This window comes from Pongo pygmaeus, chromosome 18, assembly GCF_028885625.2.
Source record: "Pongo pygmaeus isolate AG05252 chromosome 18, NHGRI_mPonPyg2-v2.0_pri, whole genome shotgun sequence".
NCBI lineage: Eukaryota > Metazoa > Chordata > Mammalia > Primates > Hominidae > Pongo > Pongo pygmaeus.
This window is the reverse complement of record NC_072391.2, coordinates 70,610,462-70,629,430: the sequence shown is the minus strand read 5'-3', so window position 1 is coordinate 70,629,430 and position 18,969 is coordinate 70,610,462. Positions and strand designations below refer to the sequence as shown.

At 37.7% G+C, this 18,969-nt stretch overlaps 1 protein-coding gene across 1 annotated transcript in view; it reads right to left on the bottom strand.

Annotated features, from left to right (window-relative positions):
- The window catches only part of HYDIN (HYDIN axonemal central pair apparatus protein), a 488,520-nt gene that overhangs the window by 273,328 nt on the left and 196,223 nt on the right, over positions 1 to 18,969 (bottom strand). The window contains exons 15-16 of the mRNA XM_063654515.1: positions 9,929 to 10,047; positions 4,404 to 4,627 (exon numbers count right to left, since the gene is read on the bottom strand). Coding sequence (XP_063510585.1) covers positions 4,404 to 4,627; positions 9,929 to 10,047 — 343 coding nt within the window. The remainder of the gene's footprint in view (positions 1 to 4,403; positions 4,628 to 9,928; positions 10,048 to 18,969) is intronic.

Sequence of the window (18,969 nt, the reverse complement as noted above, 5' to 3'; positions counted from 1 at the left end):
CAGTATTGCAGTGCTTGTGTCTGAGTAACCCTAATTTTACTTTTGCGCTTTGGGGCCTAAAAATGCAGATAAAGGGAAACTACTGTATTTTCCATTTTAAGATTATAGCCATCCAAGTGAGTGTGAAGTAGTATCTCATTGTGGGGTTTTGATTTACATCTCCCTGAGGATTAATGATGTTGACAGCCTTTTCATGTGTTATTGGCCTTTTGTATATCTCCTTTGAGAAACGTCTGCTTAAATGCTTTGTCCATTTTTAAATTGAATTATTTATTGAGTTATAATTGTCCAATAATTTATTGTCCCTTATCAGATATATGAGTTGCAAATACCTTCTCCCATTGTGAAGGTTGTCTTTTCACTTTCTTGATACTATCCCCTTTGAGGCACAAACTTTTTTACATTCTGATGAAGTCTAATTTATTTATTTTTTCTTTGGTTGCTTGTGCTTAGATGCTGATTACTGAAAACTATTGCTTATTTGGTTTTTGGATATGGATATTTATCTCTATTTTTTTGTTTGTTTGTTTTTGAGACAGAGTCTCACTCTGTCACCCAGGCTGGAGTGCAGTGGCACAATCTCCACTCACTGCAGTCTCCGCCTCCTGGGTTCAAGTGATTCTCCTGCCTCAGCCTCTCAGGTAGCTGGGATTACAGGCATGCACCACCATGCCCAGCTAATTTTTTTGTATTTTTAGTAGAGACAGGGTTTCACCATGTTGGCCAGACTGGTCTCGAACTCCTGGCCTCAGGTATCTGCCTGCCTCAGCCTCCCAAAGTGCTGAGATTACAGGCATGAGCCACCACGCCGGGCCTATCCCTAGGTTGTCTTCTAACAGTTTTATGGCTTCAGCCCTTACATTTCAGTCTTTGATCCATGTAGAGGCAGTTCCCTTCTACTCCTAGTTTGTTATTATTTTTTTTAATCATAAAAGGGTGCTAAATTTTGGCAAATGCTTTTTCTGTGTTTACTGAAATAATCATGTGGTTTTTGTCCTTTATTCTATTAATATGTTGTATTACACTGATTGATTTTCTTATGTTAAGCCAACCTTTCATTCCTAGGATAAATCCCACTTGGTCATGGGGTATAATCCTTTCCACACGTTGCTGGATTTGGTTTGCTAGTATTTTGTAAAAGATTTTTGTGTCTAAATCCATAAAGGTTATGGGTTTTTAGCTTTCTTTTCTTGTAATGTTTTTGTTTGGTTTTGGTATCAGGGTAATACTGGCCTCATAAAATGAGTTGAAAAGTGTTCCCACCTTCTCATTTTTTGGAAGAGTTTGTGAAAGATTTATGACAATTCTTCATTAAACATTCAGTAGAATTTACCAGTGAAGCCACTTGATCTTGTTTTTTGTTTGTTTGTTTTTTGGTTGGAATATATTACAGGTCTATTCAGATTTTCTATTTCTTCTTGAGTCAGTTTTGGTAGTTCGTGTCTTTCTAGGAATTTGTTCATATCATCTACATTATCTAATTTTTGGCATACAATTGTTCACAGCATTATCCACTAATCCTTTTAATTTCTGTAAGGTTAGTAGTAATGTCCTTTCTTTTACTCCTGTTGGGTAGAGTGTGCTGTAGATGTCTGTTAGGTCTAGGTGGTTTATAGTGTTCAACTCTTCTATTTCCTTTATGATCTTCTGCTTAGTTTTTTATTATTGAAAGTGGGGTACTGACATCCCCTACTATTTTGCTAAATTGTCTATTTCTCCCTTTAATTCTGTCTGTCTGCACTTCACATATTTTGGTGCTCTGTTATTAGATGTGTGTTTATAATTGCTGTATCTTTTTGATGAATTCACTATCTTATCATTGTAAAATGCCCTTCTTTGTCTTGAGTAACAATTTTTGTTTTAAAGTCTATTTTGTCTGGTATAACACAGCCTCTCCAGCTTTCTTTTGGTACTGTTTGCATGGTATATATATTTCCATCCTTTTGGTTTCAACCTATTCATATCTTTAAATCTAAAGTGTAGTATCTTGTAAAAAGCATATAGATAGATCATTTTTGGGGGGTTTGTTTGTTTTTTTCTAATCCATTCTGCCATTCTCTAACTTTTAATTGAAGTATTTAATACATTGACATTTAATGTAATTGTTGATAGGGCAAGACTCATGCTACTTATTTTCTATATGTCTCATGTCTTTTCTGTTCCTCTATTCCTCCATTACTGCCTTTCTTTGTGTTAAATGGATATTTTCTACCCTTTTGAATTCCCTTGTTATTTCTTTTACTGTATTTTTAAGTTTGTTTAGGGAATAGTTTAGAGAATGGGCAATCCTGAATTTGGGTAAATAATTCAGAGTCAAAAGTGAGGGCAGTAGTATTCATGCATCAGGAATGTCTAACAAACCCAAATACATGAATTCTTGCACCTAATATACAACCTTGCTTGAAGGAGGTACTCAATAAGAGTTTATTAAACAAATATCCAAAACACGTATTTATTCCTAAAAGGGGTAGCTATGTATGTTGATGGTAAGACACAGTATTATTAGGCCTGAACTTAAAATGGTGAATGGCCAGGTGAAATTGGGATGGGCTTTCTTATTAAACTTGAGGGGCAGTCAGCCTTCCTTGGCTAGCACTTTCCCTTTCTTTCACCTACCTGAAAAGTAAAACTGCTCCTTTAATATCCTATACTTTCCTTCCTACAGATAGGGCCATTATTCCTTCTATCTTAAATGTTTTTAGAGCAGAGCTTAAAGGTTTTATCTTTGCTGCTTAGGTATGAAGGCTTGCTTATGATACTGGATGTTGTCAAGGGTACTTATGATTCAGAGCAATACTTCCTGATGCCCAGTAGTCAGAAAGCTTCCAAGAGTTGATCTGCTGGATCTTATCAAAGGCCCTCATGGGACCAGAGGATCCGTGAATTGGAGACAAGGTTATATTCACAAGTTTGTTCTTCCTACTTCTTCAGAGAACCACCCTTCACTGCTTGTCATGAGAGATGAGATGTTATGAAGGTAGGAAGTGGGCTGAAGTTCATATAAATGAAAGTGTATTCCCACCCTTCTCATGTTGTATACATACCCAAAGGATGTCAACCATGGGCTGGGATAAGTACGGCACATATTCGTGAAGAGTCAATGTTATTCAAATATTTGGAAAACAACCCTTATTTTTCTCTTATAACAAACACACATGTATTATGGAAGAGAATGTAAATGCCTTGTGAATGTTTTAGATAAGTCTTGAGACTTGAAAATAAAAAAGATTATGATTGTGACAGGCTGCTTTGGCCATGCCACAGAACCCTTGAGGCACACACATTCACTCTCCTTAGTTGTTGGGGGTTGTATGACTTTGCTAGGGCTGCCATAACAAAGTACCCTAGACTGAGTGGCTTAAACAACAGAAGTTTATTTCTGTTGCTGTCAGAAGGGTTGGTGATTGCAGGGTTATTTTTTTCTGAGGGTCTCTCGCTTCAGCTTCTCTTTATTTTTTTACATGGCCCTTTTCTATGTGTATGTCTGTGTCCAAATGTCCTCTCCTTATAAGGACACCAATCATATTGGATTAAAGCCCACCCATCTGACCTCATTTTGCCTTAATTAGCTCTTTAAAGGCCCTATGTCCAAGAAGAGTTACATTCCGAGGTACTGGGTATCAGGACTTCAACATATAAATTCTGCGGGAAACAATTCAGTGCATAACAGGGACACTGAGGTGGAAGAGTTTGAGAATAAATAGTAATCACCTTTCAGCTAATCTTGAGATTCTGAATGTACAGTATATATCATGAGATCAGTACATTTTCCTTGGATCCTTCAGGTCATATGTCTCTATCTCTTTTCTATGTTATCCCCAGGGCTTGCCCCAAGGGAGACCTCAGCTTCTAGATGGAGGGAGGTCTTGCTAGCAGTTACCAGAATAAGAGAAACTGCCATGGTAATTAACAACCTGCTGCTGTGGGAATCCAAATAGAGTCTGAGCAATGTGTTTACAATGCTTGGAGACATAATAGTGAGATCATGTAAATAATTTCCTTAAAATAAGAACAAAAGACAAAAGTTTAGAGAAACTGTGATAATGGCCAATAGCTTAGGCCAGATGATTTTATTCAGGTGTTACTGTAATAACTTATTTTCTCTAAACATCCTAAGACATAGAGAGTAACTAGAAGCTAGTTTAATGTCTAAATCCTTATTTTATAAGACTATAACCTGTAGAAAAACTAGATCTCCAAACAGCATCTGTATCTATATTATAATAACTTATACATGTTCACTAGGGAAACACTGATGGAAATTTAACACACTCTATTATGCTGATGTGTTCATATCAACAAAGATAGTCATGAACATCCAAGACAGGATCTACTTAAAAAGCTAAAAAGGCAATAGGTTAAAACTTCAGTTAGTTTCTACATTCATTACAAATGTACCTTACCTAATGGTCAGTTTCACAGGCTCAGGTGACCCATTGACATTGACCAGGAACTCTTCTTCAAAGTTTCCCAGGATGGTAGAGCTGAAGGAGATCTGGATAGCTTGGACTCCACTTGGTTCAATGATGCCTTCCTTGGGACTGAAAACAAAGCAGGCCCCCAAAGCTGAAGTTGGAAGGGTCATGTTGAAGAGAGCATCGATGCTGCCTTTGTTGTACAGTATCGCCTATATCAATAAAAGGCAAGAATGTGAAGGTCAATGGGCCTCTGACCTATTTTCATATAAGCATGTGTCTGTACTATTTAACAGCAACAAAGGGAAAGTTGCAGGAATTAAAACCAAAGAAGAACACTCAGGGACAAATGAACAGTCTGATGCCTTGAGTGTTTGAAGATACAACTCCCAAGCCAGAAAGTAATTTTACATTTTTAGTCTCCTCTTTAAAATGAAATTAGTCATATATATTATGCTTGTGCTATAAAGACTGATCATAATCACATATACTGATGGAAGAGCCTTAAAATACTCCCTTTTTTGCTACTCTCTATAAAGTAACCAAGGGAAAGTAAGTATTTCTCTTATACGCATGAGAAGGCTGAGGTTAAGCAGCATACTTAAAAATAAAGAGCAAGTTAGAATAGCAGAGTGAGAATTACCAAAACCTATGTTTATAATGTAGCTTGAAGAATGTAAATGAGACATCATTGTGGATCCCAGATGACAAGGGTTCTCTTTGTTGTGCTATCAGATTTCATCCTATTGAGATATTTTCATCTCAAATTCTACTGGATGGATGATTGTTTTGAGATTCTTATGCAAGCAACTGTTTTACTATAGAAAAGTTGTATTCCTATATTCTAGTGTTCTGGAAGCATGTTATTGCCCATATGTGGTTGCACACTGGGTTTAGTGTGTGCATGTAAAGAGCTCATGCCTGAGCTCCTTCATGCACACTCATGACATTAGGCATCCTACATGGCAGGCCTCAGTCTACTGTCCCTACAATTCTTGTGCATGAACCTTCACTACAGCCATGTTGTTCTATCCTAGCTTCCAAAGACACCACCTCTGATCCTTGCCAATGCTGTCCTTGCACCTAGAGGGTGAACAGCATGTTTTCCTGATTTATATAGGAACCACCCTCAACCCACACGTAAGGCTTTGAGGGACAAAGAGCATGAGAGATCTCAAAGAAACTTTCAGAAGGTTAGCAGGCAAATGTGAGGTGTGTCAGGAACCCGGAAGCCGAGGGAGGAGGATTCCCGGAAGAAGTCAGATGCTGACAGAGGTCAGGAGAGTAAGTTTGGAGCAAAGGTTATAGACATTATTTTTAGTTAGAGATTATTGTCATCCCTGACCTTGAGGAAGAGACTAATTCTAGTGGGACATGACTGCAGAATCCAGAGGACAAATGTTTAGGGAATTGAGTGGGTGTACAGGAAATAGTGGCTGACTATTTTAGATTCCTGTTTTGAGAAGATGAGTGGTGAAAGGTGAGAATGGGAGTGACAAGGCTGTGGGGAGGTACTGTGGAGGAGACAGCATATTTGCAATAAATGAGATAATGCATATTCAGTGCTCAGCCTAGAGGAAACACTCACCAAAGTGCTGCCTGTTGTTGTTGTAAGAGAAGAGAGCTTGGTAACTAAGGGAATGGGGTCTGAGTGGATGCAGAGGAGGATGAGTTCAGGGGCTCAGGTTGCAGGGAAGAGGGCATCCAAAACATACGATGGAGAGAAAGGGTCGGCAGCAGAGGCAGAGCCGAGGAAGACAGCCTCTTCTGCCAAGAGAAGACGGACAATGCACCAAAATAGAAGCATAAATAATTGCTGCTTGCTATTTTATTCATCTTTTTATGTTTCTTTCACATCTCCCTCATTCTAAGCTCCCTGGTAGCAGGAACCAGGCTTCACCCTTCATTCCGTTTAAAGAGACCATGTAGAAAAGTGATTATGGCCAGCGACTCTGCAGCCAAACTGCCTGGGTTCAAATCTCAGCTTTGCCATTGACTTACTAGCTCTGTAACCTTGGACAATCTACTTAGTTTCTCTGTGTTCCAGTTTCCCCATGTGTAAAATGTAAGTACTACTAACTTCTCATATTGCTGTAAAATTAAATTTATTAATTTATGTAATTTTTAGAATAGTGCTTGGCAAATAGTGCTTAAAAATGACAGAGACTGTTGCTATGTTTTCGTTTTTTCGTTTGTTTTTTGTTTTTTAAGAGACAGGGTCTGGCTCTGTCGTACAGGCTGGAGTGCAGTGGTGCCATCATAGCTCACTGTACCCTCGAACTCCTAGGCTCAAGTGATCGTCCTGCCTCTCTCTGCCTTCTGAGTAGCTGGGGCTATAGGTATGTGCCACCACACCCAACTATTTTTTGTGGGTTTTTTTTTTGTAGAGATGGGGTCTTTCTGTATTGCCCAGGCTGGTCTTGAACTCCTGGGCTCAAGTGATCCTTCCACCTCAGCCTCCCAAAGCACTGGGATTACAGACAGGAGCCACCACACATAGTCAGTGACTGCTATTTATATCCCCAGTGCCAAACAGAACGGGTTTAAATTTTACCTGTGCTTAAGAATTGACTAGTACGTACTAGTGGTAACATGAAGGCAAACTGAAGGCATCAGTGGTAACTTGGAGGACCCTGTTCTTCTCTTTCAGAAGATGCATGGATTGCCTTTTAGTTTTTTGGTTAGCAGAAATGTTTTGCCCATATTTTCTGTATGGTGAGAATTCCTCCATTTTTAAGAATATGACATCATTCTTCTCCTCCTGAGAAATAAGCACCTACTTACGAATACAGAAACCAGCAATAGTTTTGGGACACAATTCAGAGGCCTTTTGATTACTGATAATACTCTTTCCCTTGAGGTCTAGCTCCTTGGAGAGAAGAAAATTTATAATCAAACTTTGCCTCTCATTTGTTTTCCTTCTTAATTACACTGGGGAATAGGGTATACTCTTGGGGTTAATGGTTTATTCTTTATGTATCTGCTATGTTCAGCAATGACTAAGGGCAATAGCTAGTTATTCAAATTTGTCTCAAGTAGGTAATGCAATAAATTGAAAGAGAGATGCAATGAAGCATCAGCATTAAATACGCAGAGAGTGCAAAATATTCCCATAAGAAGCACCTTACCGTGTCCTTCTCTGCCACTGCACAGCTCTCCAAACTGTCCAATCTGATGCATCACCTCATTTAACACTTATTTAACTGGCTGTGGTTTGCTTTACTATTAAAATTAGGGAGGGTGGGAAGTGGTGGCCTCAAGTACACTTCTGCTAAATTTACATTCAGGGAAACTATCCATTTTGCATCAGAACCAAAGCTTCTTTTCTGATGTGGCACTCATAAGTTCAATCTATAAGATATAGGAAATTCACACTGGATGAATTACAGACAGAATATCAGTTTAATGAGAACTACTGGCTTTTTTTCCTTCTCCCCAAGTGACCTCTCAAATGCAATCCAGGACAGTGTGGGATATAGCTGTGTCACTTGTCATTTCATGACAGCCATGCGAATGACTTCTTCATTTACACAGTGTTCCTATGCATAGCCCATCCCATTGTGACATTACCATCTCTGTTTACCTTCTGCATCATCCCATTTAGGCCACAGTTACCTTGTGAATGTGGGGGATGCAGGGCACTGTCCCCACACCAGGTTAGGCTGGGCTAAGAGACGAGTGGTTTGGAGGCTGGGTTTACCCGAGGTGAGAGGTTGGGATGCTGAGAACCTGAAGGGTTGAGAGGCCAGCAAAGGCCTTCTTTTCCCAGAACAGGAGAGAGAGCCCTAGTCCCCCAGGACTCACTAACATTACATGCTGTAGGACCCTGCCAAGTTACTTAACTCCCCTGGCATTCAGGTTTGCCGTTCCTTGAATGCATTTCCTCTTTTACTGTGCATACAGCTAATGGAATATGAATGTAAGTGAAATGTGCTACCGTCTATAAAAATATCATATACGTTCCCCCATGCCCTTTCCCCTTCCGCAACCTTGTAGACCACGTGGTAGGGGTGGCCAAGCATGAGACGTTCCAGCTTCTCTGCTGGAAGAGAGCACCTGCTCACTAGAAACCTTTGTTTTGGACTTTATGTAAGGTATAAAAGAAACTTCTAGCATATTTGAGACATTATGTATTTTTGTATTTGTTTGTTACAATATCTAGCACTACCTTAACTTCTCTAAGCCTCAGTTTACCCAGCTATAAAATGGAAATAGTTAATTGTACCTCACAAATAGTTATCACAAATAGGTTTTTATTGTTTTGGGGTGGTTTTTGTTTTTTGTTTTTTTGAGACAGAGTCTCACTCTGTTGCCCAGGCTGGAGTGCAGTGGCGCGATCTTGGCTCACTGTAACCTCCACCTCCTGAGTTCAAGTGATTCTCCTGCTTCAGTCTTCCAAGTAGTTGGGATTACAGGTGCCCGCCAACATGCCCTGGTAATTTTTGTATTTTTAGTAGCGATTGAGTTTCACCATATTGGCCAGGCTGGTCTTGAACTCCTGACCTCAAGTGATCCACTGTCTTGGCCTCCCAAAGTGCTAGGATACAAATCGGGTTTTTGTGAGGACTAAATGAACGAGTGAAGGTCAAAGAACTAGCACTGTGCTCAACACCACATTAAGGGAGATGTGTATGATATTAACTACTACACGATCCACATTTCTCATATGCAAAATAGATGTAATAAAGCCTAACTTTCACAATTTGGTGAGGATTAGAAATCACACACACACACACAAACACATAGACATGCACACACAATAAAGTATGAATCTGAATCTGACACCTATTTGTCACTCATTAAATAATTGTTTTAAATACCTCTATAAAAATACAACCATATACAATGAAGGAACTTTCCCAAAATGAAGTTTCAAGGGTTATAGTCTGATATAATGTAAAAAATGTGCCCTAGATACAAATTTAGTGATGAGGAGACACTGAAGTAAACACTGATCCTGAAGAACTCATGCATACATCCTGTAAAATTTCATTTTCTAATTAATTGGAAAGATAAAGCAGGAAAGTCTCCTCTAGAAACTGATTGGTTTTTAAAACATGGATTGGAGACTAGTGCATTAAGAGAAAATTCTGAAGTGTGAAAACAGCTATGCTCATTAGGACGTTCTAGAAAATGTAAAAGGTTATCTATCGTCTGATCTGTGGAATTTACGTTGTCAGAGAACAAGCACTAAACAGATGGGGAGATGTATTTATGAGTTTTCCCTTTGCAATCTACTAAACAATGAGGATAAAACCAGTTAAACTATGGCTTTGATGCTTTTTAGCTTTTACTAAAGTGAAGGAGGGCTAATGAAGATAAAAATGTTGTTCCCCTCATGATGGCCAGACAAGAGGAGGAAGAATCTGAGCACTCCAGGGTCTCAACAAGGATGAGTAACGGTGAATAAATGTGATTGCACACTCTTTCCATCAAATAAAAACACATAAGATAAAACAAACCCCAAAAGCCAAGTACTGTTTGAAGTCTCAACGAACAACTCTAGTGCTTACCTCATAACAATGTGCAGATCCAGTGAAAACTTTCCCAATATCCAGCAATTCAAAGTTGAAGTGAATCTTAGGTCCCATGCCTTCCCCTTTGATTCGGAGGGGCAGACGGATTTCTCGGCCTAGAAAAACAATTCAGACTTTATCATCCAAATGGTGCTTCATTTACCCCAAATCATGCTCCCTCATGTACGTTACCAATATAAATAATCAAAATTATTAAATAGCTCCCTGCACTGCACCGAGGGAACTGCAATTTAACGCTGAAGATTCATCCTATCTAGGAGCCAATCATAGTCCTGAATGCCAAAATCCTGACTGCTGAAATTGTGAAAGACCAAAATCCCAAAGACATAATTCTGGAAAAACAAAAGACATTCTTTACAATATATTTATTTACATTTTAAAGAGGGATTTACTTGAGAAACATATAAAAACACAACAGAACACTTCAAAGGCCACTTTATGCAATAAAATAGGTAATAATAAAATGCATATTTTTGCAAGCATAAACACAGGTAGACTAACAACAGTCACATGGGTATAACAGTTATGAGCATACAAGCTGTATTTATAAAGGAATAGGTGAAAAAGGGCAATGTACAAATGCATGTCATTATGGTTGGTAACTGCAGGCACCCAGCTTTATAACTGTGATCACCTGAAATACCATATGAACAACTTAAGTCTTTTGAGAAGATAGATCAAAAACCATGATGGGTCACCCCCACTTAGGCAGTTTCCCAAAGAGCTGAGATCTCCAGAAATTTTATCTCTCACAAATTCAGATGTACAAAAAGACTATCTCTTCATGTATTGAGGAAGTATCAGCATTTTTACGTACACACACAATGCTTATGCACAAAGGCAACGTCGTGATAATGCACTTGCATGGAGTCAAATTTCTATGTCCAAGGCAGCAGAGGAAAAGTCTGTCCCAGCTCTCAGAGACAAACCAGTGTGCCTTCTGTATTTGTTCTCTCCCAAGTCCCTGGCTGGTTGGATGGGGCCTGTCAGCATTGAGGGCAGATTTTCCCCATCAAGTCCACTCAGACTTACACACAAATCTCCTCTGGAAACACTCACAGATATACCCAAAATTATGCTTTACGAGGTTTCCACCAGTTTTTACTGGTCAAGTTGACATCTAAAATTAAGTCCACAAGCCCATCCCTTGTCAACCTGGCACCCATGTGTTAAACCATACTAAATTTACTAAATTTCCCAATAAAGACAAGGTAATAGTGCCACCTAACATGGTACAATCAGCATAATGCAACTATCCTGTGTGCAACTGAAAACACACTAATCCCTTCCCCAGACTTTGGTTTTCAGGATTTCAACATTTGGGATTTTAATCTTTCAGGACTGTGATTTTTACGATTTTAGACACCAGGGATGTTAGACTTTAGGGATTTTGATCCTTAGGGGTTTTGATCTTTCAGGAACTCAAGATTCGGGATTATGGCATTTTGAATTGTGTCTTTTGGTATTGTGATCCAAACATTTTAAGAAAATAAGAATACTGCTAGTTTCTTATCTTTAGGGAGCAGACTGTACTGCAATTTACATTTTAGCAGGAAAAAAATTAAAAATTTTAACCCAATTCTTAACATTATTCCAAAGTTTCTTACAAAGAAAAGTAATTCTAAATCAGAGAAGGGTGACCATTGATTGATGCTTCTCATAAAATGAGAGCCAACCTGGGGTTCCAAGGGACATTATTCACATTGATCTTCCTTAGATTTAGGAAGATCCAGAATATTAGGGATCTGAGTCTAGGGATCTTACCCGATGCTTACTTTTGCTGAATTTCTTCCATGTAGAGATAATGAAATGCACTTAACAATATCCGTTATAACACATCTACAATGAACTCATGGTCAACACAGAGCACACAACCTTTGAAGTACTGACTGGTTTTGTTCCCCGTTTTTAAAATGAAACTATCTTTGTTCGATAATACATGATCATTACAAAATTTAAAGAGAATATGAATAAAATTATCTTATAATTGCACCATCCAAAGATAACTACTGTTAACATTTTGGTGCCTATCCTTTTATATTTAATTGTATCACAATACTGCTAATGCAAATGGGAATGTATACTATGCTATTTTGCAACCTGCTTTTTTTCATTTAATAATACCTTTGGAACATTTTAACATAACATTAACATATCATACCTAAAGACCTCCCTTATTCTTCTTAATGGTTATGTGGTCCACTGTTGGGAGGCAAATATGTTTAAATCTCTTATTGGACATTTAAGTGGCTTCCAACCTTTCATTACAATTTGTAGTGCAATTACTATCATCAAACATGTATCTGTGAACAATTTTTCCATATTTTCTTCCAGCACTTTGAAGATATTATAGCTTTCCACTGTTTCTGTTGAGAAGTCAGCTCATACTCTTATTGCTCAATTGAAACAATCTATCTTGTCTTCTGATAGATTTAATTTTTATGCACACATATTTATTTATTTTTATCTTTAGCTTTCAGTGATTTTACTATAATGTTCGTAGGCATGGTTGCATTTATCTTTTCAGGGGCTTGTAGCACTTATTGAATATGTGAATAAATGTCTTTCATCAATTCTGAAAAATTTTGAGTCATTATCTTTTTAAATATTGTTTCTTCTCCACTTTTCACCTCTCTTTTGTGTGTGTGTGTGTGTGTTCTTTTTCTATATTTTGTCTCTGCATGCTTCAGGATTTTCAGATATTTTATTTGATTTACCTAATTTCCATTTTAAAAAATCTATCTCTGGCTATGCCTAACAAGTTGTTAAATTCATCCACCGAGTTTTTAATTTGTTATTATAACTTCTTAGTTCTAGACTTTTCATTAGAATGTTTCTAGTTTTCAGATCTCTGTTTAATTTTGATAAAAACATTTTTAAAATCTGTGTCTGATAATTCTATGATCTGGTTCTCCTGGGTTTGTTTCTATTGTTTACTCTGGTTTTCTATCAGATTGTCTTACCTCCTCATGTGCCTGGTCATTTTTTGATTGAGTGCTGATCAGTATATATAAAAGTTACAGACATAATTTAAAGCCATAAGAAGATATCTCCCTCCGGCTTCTAGCTGGCGACTGGGGGGCATTAGTAATCCTAGACAACCTAATTTAGCTGTTCTCAGCTAAGGTTTTGTGAGAGAATTAAGCTCTGCAGCAAATCATTTGAGTGATTATTTTCTCAACTCTCCTAAGAAGGGTAGGTAGCTAGCATCATCCTAGGTACAACAGAGATAAATTAATTCCTCATAAACAATAGACACCTTAGAACACTAGGGATTAACTATCTGCTGGATCTCCAGTGGAAAACTGTTTGAAATTAAACCAATAACTAAACAGTGATTCAAAGCTGAACTTCAGTCTCTTTGAGGACTGGCCCATTTCTAATTCACTGGGTCCTACTCTAAAGTCTGGGGGATTAGATTACTAGGGCCCTTCCTCCTGGGACATATCACGGACTTTTGTTTTCTTCTTTAACCTTAGTTATCTTTTTAGCCTCTCTGCAGTTTTTACCAAAAAGGCAGTGTCTTTAAGGATAAAGTGGCCCCCAAAGTCTGATGGTCTTGATTTCCTTCTCTTGGATCTTGGCCCCATGTTCCCGTAGTTCTCTCTTGCCTTAAAAAAGCAGATTTAAAAAAATATTTTGCCTTGCTTTCCTAGGCGTTCTTAGAGAGAGAGAGTTAATTCAAATTACCCAGCTTATCATTTATGAAAGACTTCCAGAACAAAGGGATGCACATTTGACATTATGATAGCTGTAGCCATACTGCTCTCAAGAATGGTTGTGCTAATTCCACACAAACATCTGTAGTATTTACGGGTTCCTTCTCTCCACATTCTCCCCAGCAGTGGGGATATCACTACTTTGAAAATCTTTGATAGTTCGGTGGTTTTCCTTAAATGTATATCATATAATTTCAAGTTCTCTAAGGAAAGAGGATATGTTTGCTCTGTATGGACATTTTGAATGTTCAAAATACTTTTGATGCTTCGTTGATGTAGTTTTCAGTATTACAGAAGTACGCTTAGAACAGCCAAGTGATATTTCTAATTCACTATCATCATTTTAACGCCTTGTGACATTTTATGTTCCACTGTCTTCTGTTGCTGTTTAGCTTTTGTATCTTTAATGCTTGTTCCCCATGAATGTCTGTTAAAGACAGAATACTTGTCCTTTTGTTCCTTCTAGTGCTTGGCAACATAGTGGTCATTAGACAAGCATTACTTTGATTATAAGAAGCAAAAGCCATACTTAGGATGACTGATTTATTCAAAGGGTTCCCCTGCTCCATCTGATCCCTGGAAAAGAGGTTCCTCTAAAGATCAGGTGTTAGTGGTGGCAATACTCTAAACTATAAAAAAAACCTTTTTTTTTTTTTTTTTTTTTGAGATGGAGTCTTGCTCTGTCGCCCAGGCTGGAGTGCAGTGGCACAATCTCAGCTCACTGCAAGCTCCGCCTCCCAGGTTCACACCATTCTCCTGCCTCAGGCTCCCGAGTAGCTGGGACTACAGATGCCTGCCACCACGCCCGGCTAACTTTTTTGTATTTTTAGTAGAAACAGGGTTTCACCGTGTTAGCCAGGATGGTCTCGATCTCCCGACCTCGTGATCCGCCCGCCTCAGCCTCCCAAAGTGCTGGGATTACAGGCGTGAGCCACCGCGCCCGGCCAATAAAACTTTCAAAGGGCCCAAACCGCGTTACCCTACTCTATTATTTTTGAGGTCTAGACTATTGGGAATAATTTACACTCTTTGGTCAAGAGAAAAGTATTTTGATTGAGATCCAACTTTCAGAATGGCAAAGAAAGAGAACTGCAAATATATCATGGAATAAACTTTAGGACTATTTATAACTGTGAGGCCTAAAACTTTCTCCATCTGTTACCTTGACTGCCTTTCTTAAAAAAAAAAAAAAAGGAAATGTGTTGTAATAAAGCAGTGAGCCAACGTTTCTTTGGTAGTTATTAATTACTTCAAAGGAGTTTGTCTTATTTGTTGCTAGCCACTCCCCTCACCCAGAACAGGAGTACAAATAATGCCCAGCCTTGAGTTTCTAAATGTTAGTACAAATTTTAGGGTCACATTACAAATGCTACTTTTCCACAAGATTTTCTAAGCAGATATTTTTCTTGTCTTGGCAAAAGGCAGCAAGAGATACAAGCATGCAGGAACTAGTAAACTTTAAGGGCAGACTCCTTATTAAAAGACCAAAATATTTCAAAACATAGAGCAGTCCTCATCTATGACTGTAGTGTTCTGATTTCACACATGAGAAGTAGGGAGATGCACTACAGAACCCCTTTAATGACCCTGAAGTCCCCAAATGCAACAGATCCCATTGCATTATGTACCAGAAAATGCAAACCATGGGCTTTCAAAAACTTTCCATCTGCTATGGTCTGAATGTTAGTGTCCCCTGAACCCCAAATTCATATGTTGAAATCTTAACTCCCAAGATGATGGCATTAAGACGTGAGGCCTTTAGGAGGTGATATGATCATGAGGGTGTAGCCCTTAAGAATGGGATTAGTGCCCTTATAAAAGCTGCCCCAGCAAGCTCGTCTGTGCCTTCCACCATGTGCTGGTGCCTTGATCTTGGATTCTCCAGCCTCCAGAATTGTGTTGAATAAATTTCTGTTTTTCATAAACCACCGAGTCTATGGCATTTTATTATAGCAGCCTGAACAGACTAAAATACCATCTAAGATATCCTGGATGTTCCATATTATACTTGAGTTCCATTCCTGTGCAGTAAGAAAAAATTCAGAGGAAAAAAAAGTATAAATAGAAGAATAAACAGACATTATTCATTCATATTGAGACTGTCAACCTGGAAAATAAAAAAGAATTTATAAATAAATTTTTAAAATTAATAAGAGAGGGACTGTGTATGATGGCTCATGCCTGTAATCCTAGTGCTTTGAGAGGACAAGGTAGGAGGAACAACTGAGGCCAGGAGTTCAAGATCAGCCTGGGCAACATAGCAAGACCTCGTCTCTACAACTTTTTAACAAAGTTAGCCAGGCATCATGGAGTGAGCCTGTAGTCCCAGCTATTTGGGAGGCTGAGGCAAGAGGATCACTTGAGCCCAGGAGTTCAAGTCTGCAGTGAGCTATGATCACATCACTTGCACTCCAGCCTGGGCAACAGAGCAAGAAGTGGTCTCAAAAAATAAATAAAATAAAATAAACAAGAGAGTAAGATTCAGGATTAGCAAACATTTACAAAGGTCAACTGTATTTCTATATCCAGCAACAGTCAGAAAAATTTAGTTTTCAAGATTCTATTTATAATAGCAACAAAAATATAAAGTACATAAAAATAAATCAACAAAATATACTTGAAACCTTCAAAGCAAAAGTTGTAAAACTTTATGGAAAGACATTAACAAGGATTTAAATAAATGAGTGAATAAATATAGAACTAGACTATATTCTTGAAAAGGAAGATTCAATGTCATCGAGACTGTCCATTTTCTCCCAACAGATTTATATCTATAAATTCAATGTACTGCTAAACAAAATGCCAGCAGGTAGAATTTGGTGGAGTGTTGTGGGTTGATTTTAAAATTTAAATGGAAAATCAAAGGGCCAATAAAAAGAAGACATGCTGAAGGAAGAACAAGTTTGGAGAACTTGCCCTTTCATAAACTCAAATCTAGTGGAAAGCTATTGTAATTAAGATAGTGTGGTATTGGGGCAGAAAATGCAAAATGACAAAGGAAACAGAAGAGAAACAGAATAGATGCACAAATACACGTGAATTTGATTTATATCAGAGTAGGTGTTGAATATCAGTGAGGAAAGATGGCTACATAGTGTAGGGAGCTAAATCAGCTGATATTTACATGGGATCTGTGGCAGGCTGAATAATGGCCCCCAAAGATATTTACATTCTCACTCCTGAATCTAAATATTGCCTTACATGGCAAAAGGGTGAATGTTGCCTTATATGTCAAAAGAGGTAATTAAATTAATAATTTAGACATGGGGAGATTATCCTAGATTATCTTGGTGGGCTGTAATATAATCACAAATGTCCTTAAGAGGAAAGCAGAGGGAAACTTGACACAGAAGATGAAAAGACAATGCAATGATGCAAGCAGATTACAGTGATGCAACCACAAGCCATGGAATGCTGGCAGCTTTAAAAGCTGGAAAAAGTAAGGAACAAATTTTTCCCAGGAATCTCCAAAAGGAACCAGCCCTGTTGACACCTGATTTTAGCTCAGTGAAACTGATTTCAGACTTCTGAATTCCAGAACTGTAAGAGAATAAATGTGTGTTGTTTTAAGTCACTAAGTAACTCATAACTTGTTTCAGCAGCAATAAGAAACTGACAGAGTCCCTCCCATCTACTCTACACAAAAGTCAACTCAAGTTGGATCAATGTGATGGTAAACTGCGAAACTTTTTAGAAAGCAATATAGAATGATCTCTTTACCAACTTGGTGTAGAGAAAGGGATTTTAACAATACAAAGTGAGCAAATTATAAAATAAAAGAGTATCAAATGCAATTACATTAAAACTCTTGTTCACTAAAATCACCTTAATGAGAGTGAACGGACAAGACACAAACTGGGAGAAGATATTTGCAGGACATATCAAGCCAGTTACATCCCAAATACATCAAGAGCCCCTATGAATCAACAATACAAAGACAACACAATAGAAAAATGGGCAAAGGCCAGATAGGAATTTCACAGGAGATGAAACACAAATGGCCAGTCAATATAACATGCTATTTTCATTAACATAATGAAATTCATAATTGCAGAAATATTAATCAAAGCCGCAGTGAGATTCCATTTCACAACTAGCGGAGGAGCAAAATTTTAAAAGTTGATCAATACTAAGAGTAGTCAAGGTTATGGAGTAAGGTTATAGGCACATCTCCTGCAGGTAGGAAAGCAGACTGGCACAACCCCTTTGGAGAAGTCTGATTACTTAGTAAACCAGAGTGTATACATCCTGTATGTCCTGGAGTTGCCACTCCTGGGGATATATCCTAGAAAAATTTGGCACCACGTACCTGAAAACATGTTCAAGAATGTTCATAAGAGCATTATTCTCAGTAGCATAACAGCATTAAGTTAGAAACAACACAAATGTCCAACTGCATAGGAATTTTTATATATTCAAATAATAGAATATTAATTGTTAAACTATAGCCTCACGCATGACATGAGTGAATCTCAGAAAAACAAATATAATATGACAATATTTATGTAAAGTTTAAAACATGCAAAAATAAGTTATACATTGTTATGGGTTATACCCACATATGGCTAAAAAGCAGTATGAAGAAAACCAAGGAAATGATTAACTGACTACACAAAATTTTAAATGGATAGTTACCTCTATGCAGGAAACAGAAGGACACAGATATTCTAAAATATGGTAAAGTCCCATTTCTTAACGTGGGTGACAGGTTCACAGTTGTTTATTTTACTATTATTCCTTATACCTTACCTATATAATACAAATATTATTTTGTGTAATTTCAATATAAATTTTAAAAACACAAAACAAAACTTGCCGAAATGTTAACTAATACATTTTGTTGTATGTTTGTGTGCACAAAATTGTTTATTATATGGGTATTTCTTGGAACCCCAAAGCTCATTATCAGAATTTTCGCATTCAATAATAATATGATGTAAGTTGTTTTACCTAAATTCATTATCTAAATGAAAATAATATTATAATTATGATATGAATGTATGCATGTGCCAGCAAAAACATTTATGTTTGCTTGAGTTTCAGCAGTAAAATGTAGTGTGTGTTACAGCCCGACCTTCAGCTGTTCTGACAAGACAGATTTGTTTCGTGCTTTCCTTGTTTAAAATGTGTTATGCATTATCAGCTCATCTTCCCACAATTTCCCTGATGGTTTAGTCTTTCATGGGTCCTGGAGTTTGTTTCTGCCAGGTACTTAGGGCAACCACCAACCAGGGAATGATTTAGACAAAATCTTTAGATCCTAGACTTTTAGAATCTTTAACATTTATTTTATTGTTT